The sequence below is a fragment of the Apteryx rowi genome, unplaced genomic scaffold, assembly GCF_003343035.1.
Source record: "Apteryx rowi isolate R43461 unplaced genomic scaffold, aptRow1 scaffold_1025, whole genome shotgun sequence".
Lineage (NCBI taxonomy): Eukaryota > Metazoa > Chordata > Aves > Apterygiformes > Apterygidae > Apteryx > Apteryx rowi.
The window spans coordinates 178,441-189,370 of record NW_020447226.1 but is presented as its reverse complement, the minus strand read 5'-3'; the positions used below and the strand labels follow the sequence as shown (position 1 = coordinate 189,370).

Genomic DNA, 10,930 nt, shown 5'->3' with positions numbered 1-10,930 from the left:
TGCACAGCCTATAAAGGCTATGACAGCGACTACTGGGAACCTTTTGGGATCATCTTGCTAGGAAGAAATAAATTTGAAAGTACTGTGGATTCAAAGACAAAACAATAACTGTTGCCAAACTTCGAGCAGCCACACTTACTCAGAAATCAATATCAGGACACTGCTGGAAAACACTCTGCAAGGAAACATTCTGTGTTTGCCAGGTCCTGGGAAAGCAGGTGGCCAAACAAGGTCTTTCCTTCCTTGCTTCATTACGCTCTCTGGCTAATGGTTCTTGTCTCTGTGTTGAAGAAACAGGAACAACCTCAGCAAATTACATCACAGGTTTGTGGCCAAAAGCAAAGAAACCATTTTGGAAGACTGTGGAGTGATAAGCAACCTTTCTGAAGAATGTCTGACCAAGAAATTGAGGGCTTTGAGGCAGACAACCTCTCAGACAAGTTTTGCATGATTCCTAGCCTCCCACCATATAACATGGATGATCAACTCCTTCCCATGGAGCCACGAAGTGCCTGGTGCTGCTGGGCGTGGACCCTGATGGTAGTTGCCATTAATTCTGTAGTCTTTCTCATGAATTTGCTCCTGATGTTTACCATCTTTGCTGTTGTGCTGCTGCCCACCATTGTGGTGGTTTACTTAGGCTTCCAATGCCACTCCCGGGTAAGTAAGCCTTGCTCCATTTGCCACCTCTAAGGTAGGGCCATTGCCATCTACAAGGTTTTTATATTAGCCCATGGGGAACAGTGGCTTTAAACAAGCCTTGATTCCCCCCTGCCCAGATTTGGCTTCATTTTCATAAGGGGTGTGTGTTTGGGGGTGTGTGTGCAAGAGACAGACTGGGCTGACAAGGACAGGTTTTTGAGATGTTAACATGGTTCATGTTAACCTGCAGTCTCTTGAGTGTATAAGGGAGCTGTCTCCCCTGCTTGGTGTCTGTGACATAGCTATCAGTAGGACTGGCATGTACATTTGGCTAGGGAAGTACAGGCTTTATACTTTCTGTGCTAAGGGTCTTCAAGTAGCTGGTTGGCACTCATACATTCGGTGTCAGCAGGTTAGCACAGAAAGGCTCTCCTCATTCGAGAGGCAGGGAGGATGCTGACATGAGTTACCTGTGACTGCCCAGCTCCTCAGGGATTGAACTAGGATGGGTACTCTGGATCCTGATCCCCTGTGCACTGTACTTTGCTCAATTTAAATGTAAAGTGATCCCACATCAGAATTACAGTATTTCACATCCAGGTTGAATTAGATGCCAGTCTTGTGGGGCACATCTTGCAGTGAAAACATTCGACCCATCTGAATGCTGGCAGGAATAAGCTGGATTCATTTTACCCATCCTTCTTCCAGCATAGTGGGAAATGAAAGCTTGGTCTGGCAAAAAAAAAAAAAAAAGTTGTATTCCCATTAAATTAACAAGCAGCTTGTTAACTGTTGATCAGCCAAGTCTTTGGGGCATTGACTGAATGAGCAGATCTTGGCATCAGTAAATGGCATGAGGAAAAGATCCAGCCATGCAACAGGGACCAGCCCTTCGCTTGGTGTAACCGAGTGAAGTTATGTTGACTTCTATTGGGCTGTGCACATACGTAATTATGGAGATCTGACTCATTCACATACAGTGAAGGAGAGACAGGTAAACATGGAGCAATCCTCTCTGCCTAATTGCAGTGCCAAATCACACATTTCTCAGATATGGAAACTGTCACTCAGCTTTGGGAGAACTGCTTCTTTAGCAGTACTCTTTGAGGGCCAGTGATATTTACTGTGAGCTGTGTGCCTGGTAAAGCTACTAGTTCTGCAGACTGAATCTTAGTATGTTCACTTGAGGCCTCCAATCCCTGGGATACCTCAACATGCTAAGGTTGACTTGTTGACTGCAGGCACTTAAAGCTTTGGCTGAGGGATGCACTGTAATGTTCCAATAAAGCCACTGTGTTGTATTATTTGGCTAATATTCCAGCAATATGAATTGTCAGCAGCCAGCTCCCCCTGCTTGAAAGTTTCCTGACAAAGGGAATGTGCTATTATTCCTTTCTATGTACCTGATATATGTGCTGCTCTGAAAGGTCTAGCTTTGATTTTTATAGCCCTGAAATTATGCTGCTGTTAGTGAAAAGCTTTTCCTGATGCTGCAGACTAATGAACAGGGAGATCTCTAACATGGTAATGTCTGTCTAGAGCACAAGTACTGCTGCTAGCTGGCATGAAACAGAATTTCTTATGGGAATAAGATACCTCTGGGCCAGCCAGTTCCCACAGTGGCTCTTACACCTCCTAAAAGTGTGGGGTTTCTTGTTTGTTGGTTTTTTTCCTCTTTGGGATGCAAATGTGTGTGAACTCCAACAGAGTAATGTGGGAGGGTCTGGAGGGTCTGTATGGGCATACTGAAAGTTCACAAGCCAGCCCTGGTCTATTGCTGTTTGCAGCAGCCAATCTCAGTTTCACTACTGTTCTCTCATCTTCTAGGTGAAAAGGTAACTTCTCAAGTTCTGTTAATTTTGCTCTTTAGTCTGTCATAGAAACTCTCCCCCGGAGCCTAGTGGGAAGATGGGGAGGAATTTGGCCCTACCTATTGGCAGTAGACGTGTCCTGATCTGCCCAAATGGCTGCACCCAGGCCTGCTGATGGCTGTAATCCATCTGTTGCCAGAGATCTTTAAGATCCCATTTCTTACAGCTCTCCACTTGAGACTGTGGCTGTTGCTATTTTGTCTGCCATTTAGAGGAGCTCAGTTGCTAAAATGGGCATTCAAGGATATCAGTAGCTTAAAAACCAGGCAAATCACACCAGCTTTGTCAGACCTGGTCCTTGCAGAACAGCACTTGGGACTGGCCACAGCACATTTTCTTTAGTCCAATAGTTATTTGCCTTGTAAACATGGAGGAGTCTCACTTGAAACAGCAGTTTTCCTGTGGCAATGAGGTTATTCTTTATCTTTTTCCTGAATTTCTTTTAGATGCTTGTCAAAAAGACAGAACTTTATATACATTGCACCCCTCCATAAGGCCCTTCCACACTCCTACAGTAAGAGTCTGTATCACTACAAGCTTCCTGGCTCTTATGGCTGTCTGGAGGTACCTGACTCTTCCCACTGTATCATATTTAGTGGGGAAGCCTCCATAATTACAGACCTGAAACTGGAGGTCCTATTCTAGCTTGAGATTGTTCAGAGCTCTTACCACCCGCAGAATCTCTTTGGTAGTGTTGAAAGCAGTGCTTCTTCAAAGAAAAGACACACTAAGCAGGCCAGACAATCCTAACTGCATAGGTTTAGCAGTGGAAGAGCCAACACTAAATGACAGCCTCTGGCTGCTGTAATAATTTCCAGGAAGCTGACAGGATGGGAACTGGTCTCTGCCCCAAGAACAGATTTCATTTCTAAATGTTCCTTTAGTTTAACATGCTTGCAGTGGAGTGAGCTCAACTCTTCTCTGGCTGCTTTGCCACTCCTATTTACTGCAAGCAATTTGTCACACACAAATGAGCTCAGTAGAGAGCCCTAATTAGCTGTTGTGCATTCCAAGTACCAATTTGCTCTCCCACACAATCTCAACAGTCTGATCCCAACCATAGCATTGTGCTTTGAGAGCCAGCACTGAAGGCAGTGCCTTGACAGCAGCTCTCACCAGCAACTTTCAGATGTTATTTCTATCCCCACTGGCCATTTGAAGACCTTTTCGTGCATTTCTTCTGTGCTCATTAGGATGAGGCAGATCTCCTTAGCAGCCCTCTGAGGTAGAGGAAATCAGCCTCCTGCTGTGAACCACAGAGCATTTCACTGCTGTCGTCTTTATCAGGATATTTACTGGGTGCCACAGCTGTTGAATTAATTCACTTCTGAATGGATAAAAGGTGGTTGTTTGTGAGGCCTTTGTTACATTGGGACAGGTTCCCTGGAGGCAAGGATCTCCTTAGACATCCTGAATTTGATCAGAAAAGGCCAGGGGTAGGAGGTTTATCAATTGGATTGAGGGTTTGGACTTTGATATGAGATTATCCAGTTGTGTATATGCAACCCCTGCTTCCTGTGACTCCTGATGTGCCAGTCCAATGTGATTACCTGAATGCACTCTGGCAGAGAATATTAAGGATGTGATGTGTGGTGAGGATGGAAGGCTTTGTGAGTTGTAGTAATAACTGTCAGTTATTTTTATTTTAAGAGACCCTGTTCCACAAGCAAAGTCACCAGGACTTAAAATGGTGAGATAGGTTCACTTCCCTCTATTTCTGTCTCAGCTGGATATAATGGATGTGTGACATGTGGAACTGATCACAAATACTTCTGCTTTTATACTTTTCAAATACTGCACATACAGTGATCTCTTTGTTGGGGTTTCTTTTGCACATGTGTTCTTATTGAATGTTTAGAAGTAGAAAGATGTATAAATTTCAAAGGCTGATAAGCCAAAGCATGATTTTAATGGCCTATCTTATGTTTGTATTCAAACATTACCTAGGGCTACAAAAGGGAAGCATGAAGTCTTTGAAGTCTGATACCTTTATTCAGAATTAATGTATATGCTCACATCTATTTCCTTACAAGCCTGTGGGAGGACCATGAGGGAAAAATAAGCACATAATGCATAGCCACAAGGAGTCTGCTAGGATCCTTACTTCTGCCCACAGTAGTGTAAATACAGAGCATTTATTTATCACATGAGTGATAACCTAAGGATGCAGGCAAGAAGCAAGCTGTAATGAAATGTCACTCACTCACTATAAATAGCTGTCTGGCAACTAAGAGCAAAAAACATTAACTAAAGCCTTGTTTGATAGCTACTTCGTAGAATGATTTACATGTGGCTTTATACCAAGATCAGATTGATCAAAAGGTGCTTAGAAGGTGATGAATATATGGTTGCTAGTTATACACAAGTAAAATAGACTCTGAGAGCTCAGAGAGGACAGTAAAATATGTACCTGCCTACTGGAAGTCTTGATTTCTTTGACTAGCAGTCCTAACCATGCCTACACAGCTAGCACCCTGGAAGAACACAATTGTCTGAACCAAATCCTGACCAAGATCCCAGTCAGTCACACTGTGGACCACACTCCTGATCACAGCTGCCTGGGAAGCCTCCATTCAACAGGAAGTGGTTAAAATAAAACTTGAAATCTCAGGGGCAGTTTGTCCTGCCATTCAGTCTGGAGAGTTTCACAGCCAGCACAGCCCTCTGAGGGCACTGTTCGGGGAAGGAATTTCAGCTGCCAGGAACCAAGTTCTCTTATGGATATGTTTGCCAAAGGCAGAGGGTCAATATGCAGACAAGGAGAAAGGAAAAATGAATGGACATGCTGGGTAACATGAGAGTGCAGGCTGTGGTTGCCGCATGGCATTGTCCCAGCCTCTTCTCCCTCCTGTGCAGAGAGCAAACATGTTTGCTCTTTCAGACCTGAGCTAGGATTTCCCCAGAGAGTTCAGGTGCATTTGGTAATGCTGCACTGCAATCCATGAGTGTGTCCCTTTCAAGGACAATTCACAGCATCTACACATCACCCTGACTACTCATGGTTCTAATTGCTTAACACCTTTTGACTTCTATTGCATTTACATTTATATCTCTAGGAAAAGACACATTTTACACGTGCAAAATAGAAGCAAGGGGAGACAAATTGTATGTTTATGTAATCAGTGCTTGGACATAGCTCTTCCTCTGTTGCTTCTCTCTGAAAAGTAAACAGGATGAATAGCATTTCCATCTATGTGAGCAGCAAATAAAGATGTGGGCATGTGTGTGTGTGTGCGTGTGTGCGTGTGTGTGTGTGTGTGTGTGTGTGTGTGTATGTCTCAGCTCTCTCCACCAAAACAACATGAGAGTTTTCTGTTGTTAATGCCAGGCTGACTCATGAGCTAACATCTTGCTGAAGCAATAAAAGTCAACATCTGTTTCTCCAGCATTGTTTGAAGAGAAACACCAAGCTCTGTTTCTAACAATACTTAGTAGCAACATCCTTGTCAGCACTGCTGTGTCAGTCTTTGCACTGCTTACAACATGTATGTGCAGCTGGAGGAGTGTGAGTAGAAGTAAGTGGTTAGACATCTCTAGGAGGGATGACAGAAAAGCAGAATGACAGATCTAAACATCTGAAGAGACCAGGAGTGTCCAAAAACAAGATCTTAGTGACAGTGGCTGCTAGATCTGGATTAGAGAAGGGGCCAGGCAGAATCTCATACCACTTCACGTTGAGATCTGACATAGATGCCCCTGAAGGCCTGAGGACCCTAGGCTTGCTGAGAAAAGGGTGCTGGAGCCTCTTTGAGGAAAACTTAACTGTAAGGTCCCTACAATAAGGGGTGTTATGAGTTGAAATGAGTCCTAGAGACATTTTATAATAGCCTGATGAGGAGGTGAAAGGCAGGAGAGTGCATCTTAAAGAGGGCTGCCAGTGATATGTACAGGAGGAACACGTGTCTGGCAATGACAAAGAAGTTGTCAATTGGATTCCAGAATGTAAGACTTGGAGACATCCATCCATTAGCATGCATGGGAAATCTTCTGGACTCACTGAGCTAGTCTGTCACTGGTGAGATGGTGCTGGATGCATGCTCTATCCCATACAGCTGACTGACTATCCCAGCAGTCCTGCTGAATGCTGCTCTTCATGGCTCCTAAATAGGTTAGGCTTGGTGGTGTTGCTACCACCTGCAATTAGAGAAAAGCTGGGTGGGTGAGTGAATTGTCTTAGCAACAGCAAGGAAGCCTCTGCCTTCACAGAGCAGGGATAGGCAGAGGGGAAGTGACATTTCAAATTAAGCTGACATTGCTACCAGAGCACCTATCAGCCCCACAACCTCCAGAGATTGCTCCTCTCCAGCCATAGGATGATTAGACCGTACTCCACTTCCACACCACCTTGGCCTCACTCAGCTTCTCTCAGGCTTTGTACAGTGGGTGTCACAGGCCTGAAAGAATGGGAGCCTCTTGGATTTCCTGCTCTTTCTAAGCAACTTCTGACAGGGCTGGACAGCAGCCTTACACTCAGACCTGGATGAGGGGGTTGTACGTTAGCAGTTCATCCCCAGGAGCAGAGCAGAAGCTAGCTGTCAAAAGTTGTTACTGGCTCCTTGCACCTCCTTGCTCCCCAAGAATGCAGGACATCTGGCAGCTTGCAGTGATCATTGCCCAGACTGTTGATTGCTGTGACTCTCAGAGCAATGCTCTCAGGAACAGATGCTGATGGTATCAGGTTCATTATTCATGCTGTGACCTGTAATGAAGTGTTTGAAAGCAAGTCACTAGCAGTAAGGGAATATGGCATTAACCTACTTTGCTATTGCTGTTGCAGAGGTGCCACAAAGAGTATTTCCTGTGCAACACAAAGTGCCTACAAAGCATTGCCCACAACTTAAATGCAAAGGGGTTAGGGGCATTTGGAATGAATGTGGGTTGCTGTCCCCTGTTCAGAATCAACTGAAACTATTCTCTGTCAAGAATGGGTAAATGATCATTTATGTTTTCTTCACTTACATTCAAATGAAATAATCAGACTGTTTAGCCCATTAAAGATGAGCTGAAGGAAACAAATTACATCAGCTAGTGAGGGTGGTTTCTTCAGGACAAGACTGAAAAGGTGAAAAGATGGAGAGGAAAAAATAATGGAGAAGGATTGTGTGATAGGCATATTACTCTGTTCTGTAGTTGGGAAAGCGAGGCTGACGGAACCAGTGAATTGCTTCCTATCCATGTCAGTGACGGTACTGAACTTTCATGGAATACCTTGAATCACAGGAATTCCCCTGCTCTTTGCTACAATGTTGGGAGTGGTTGCACTGATGTCTTTTTGTGGGTCTGGCTCAGGCAATGATCCCTCTGTTCCTGTTGGGGACTGCACAAGCAAATAGAGTACTCACAACACTTTGGCTTCTCTGATTGTCTCTCATGCTGTGACTGTCATGTCACAGCACTAAGTGGACATGGTCACTAGGTCTGTCACTTGCCAGTGACCTTCAAGGTTGCTCAAGGAGAGGTAAAACTGATGATTTAGTGGGTAGTGTTTTTCCACGCTTGTCATGACAGAAAAGAGACCATAAAATCTCTTCCTCCTCTCTTCCTCTTTCCTTCCCTTTTTCTTTCCGCCTCTCTGTCTCTCTTTCTCTCCTTTTTTCTCTTTTTTTCTTTCTTACAAAGAGAAGCACAAACAAACAGCTGCACTTCTGACCCATAGAATACTGTCTCCTGCAGTCCCTGAACACCTAACTGCAGTCCCCCAGTAACACCTAACTTGGCTTGCAATTGCAAAGTGTTTTGAACCTTGTGGAGGAGGTGTACGATGCAAATCAATCAATCGAAGTCACCAGCACTTCCAGTATTCACTTACTGTTTGTTATGCTATTGTTGGAAACCAAGCAAAGGAAACCATCTCACCTAATCCTACCCTCCATATGGAGACCAAGACCATGATGACCAGGACTCTATATTTCATTATGTTCCACTATGTCACATGAGATGTTTGAGAGCTCAGCTACCTAAGCCTGGAAGTAGCCTAAAACAATGGTGATAAAGGTGCAGAGAAACAAAGCTGGTGGCTGGATAGGGAATGCTCAGGTCACATGCAGAAAAAGAACTGCTAAAGTAAAGCTATCAGCTCTCTTCTGCTTGATAGGAGATGGCCTGTCTCAGCATATATTTAATCTGCAAACTGCCAGCTGAGCCTGATTTATTGCTCAAAGGCTATAACACTTGCCAAATTAAAGGTTTAATTAGACCATTATGTGCAAGTCCTTGATCACAATTCTTCTAGCCTCACTACAGCTTAAACAAACAGAACTTTTTTTTTTGGACATCTGACAGCTTGTGTGGTTTGGCATGATCCCTGCGAAAGGAGTGTGTGCGCGTGTGTGCATGTTTGTGGGGTGAAGCCAGCTCATGTAAGAAACATATCCCACACTGTGTGTAACATCAAATCATAGTCTAGGTCATAGAGTTGAACTCCTTAACAGTGAACATGCCATGTTATTTGGCATGATTGTGGCTGCCCATGCTCTGGCAATAAGTGGATGAAATCACTGTCTGGAACTCTCAGCTGAAACCCATCCTCAGCACTAAATCTCTTTGAGGAGAAAGAGGGCTAAAAACCATGTCAACCTGGAAAGAAGCCATTGGCTTTAATAGGTTAATGACTGCAACTGTTCTGTGCTCTTCAAGGAGGCAAAGTGCCAGAGGACTGTGAGCACTGGAGTGGCTGAGGACTCCAGGTTTTTCAGCACAGTTCCACTGTTGATGCTACAAACTGAGTCAGATTTTAATCAAAATGACATTGAGCTGCTGTCTGCTCAAAGCACAACTCTGAAAAACGATCCTAAATTCTGGCTTGTAATGAAGAGATTTATAGATGACTTAATACAGATTAACATCTCCTACTCCAGGATCAGTACGCAGTGCTCTTGTGACAATGATGCCTGAGAGATTAAAACCCAGATTAAAATATGTTGTCAGTCACATACTATAGCCTGAAGATTGCTGAGCTCAGCTCAGAGAGAGGGAGGAGGTTTGGCTTGCTGTGAAAACACTAGAAACTCAAGGATACTTTGGTCACCACTCCTCTCCACCACAACGTCTGTGACAAACTCTGTCTCCCTCTGTCTCTCTCTTCCCACAGGTGCTGCACTCAGCTGCCCACTACTGCAAAACCATCTTGGATGACAACAGCTCTTCTGCCCTCATCATTTTGGGCTTCATTATCATGTCCCCTCTCATTGTGGTGGCCATGGCCATCTACTGCAGCCTGACAAGGCGCCTCCGCCTCTTCATTTGCTTCCAGCCGTACAGCAGGGCTGTGTACAGGGGGGTGAAGTGGCACTGGTATGAGGAGGGAGGCCTGTGTGGCTGTGCCAAGGAGTGGAACACTCAAGTCAAGGCTTGGGTGTGAGTCTGCAGCGCCCCTGTCCTACCCAGCACCTTATTCTCCCACCCCATCCCTCTCCACCATCACCTCCCAGCATCACCATCCTGTGTCCTTGCAGATGTAGGCAGTGTAGAGCCTAGATACGAGAGGAAGGAAGAGAGTTCATGAGCCACAACTTTGTGTGTAAGTAGGTAGGACTCTGCCCATGGTGAGGGAAAGATGGAAAAGAGGTGAAGATAGAAAGCACACGAAGTCCTTGATGGTACAGAAGAGACAATGTTCAGTCCTGGTGGAAAAAAATGGGGACTCCTCCCAGAGTCCATTGCACTCAGCAGCATTGTTTCCAGTCTTGACAACCTGCTCTGCCTCACACAAGATACAGTGTACACGTGCATAAGGACTAAGCAGTGGTGGAAGCAGCTGCTGACTGTCTCAGTGAGGTCTTCTTGAGAACAGCAGTCTTTGGTGAAGCATCCAGCCAGGAGGAAGCAACTGTGGTTTTCCCCACTGTTGGGCTGCCTGTGTTTCTAACCTCTTGCAAAGGTTCTTTAGGTCACTGACTCTGTGACGTCTGGGAACCACTGCCTTCCTACTTCACATATTCTTCCCACATTTAGCAATCCCACTTTCCCTTGGTCTATAGTGGTGCGTATACTCCCTTAGCTGTTCCTGAGCCTGGCTGCTGGGCCGGCTGCATATATGAAAACCGAACTCTGTGTCCCTTCCCCTCCATCTACTGATCTGAAATGTGCTTGTCTGGTAATGGCTGATGGTTGTTAATCAGCAAGGAGCTCACTGTCAGTTCTGTTGTGATCATGGTGTTTTGCCTGTGGGTAAATCTGGCTGAGGTATCAAGTCAGTTTTAGAACCCTTTTAGAACCCTGGCAGGAAGAGCTGAAGACCTAGAGTGACTGCTGGATATGACAAGTCCTCCAGAGGTGGGCTAAGAGTTTGTGCCTGTGAGGGACAGTGTCTGGTTCTCTGAGGGTCACAGTTACCTAGATGTAGTGTTGGGTTTTGGGAGAGGAAGACTGGAAAGGGTCAAACTGGGTGCTGAATGCTGTGATTCTTTCAGTGCTCT

General features: G+C 45.0%; 1 protein-coding gene across 1 annotated transcript; it reads left to right on the top strand.

Annotated features, from left to right (window-relative positions):
• The first annotated feature begins 390 nt into the window (after positions 1 to 390).
• Positions 391 to 9,873, top strand: TMEM88B (transmembrane protein 88B). The gene is made up of 2 exons (XM_026065521.1): positions 391 to 660; positions 9,604 to 9,873. Exons 1-2 carry the CDS (start codon positions 391 to 393, stop codon positions 9,871 to 9,873), a joined length of 540 nt encoding a protein of 179 aa, XP_025921306.1.
• The last annotated feature ends 1,057 nt before the right edge of the window (positions 9,874 to 10,930 follow it).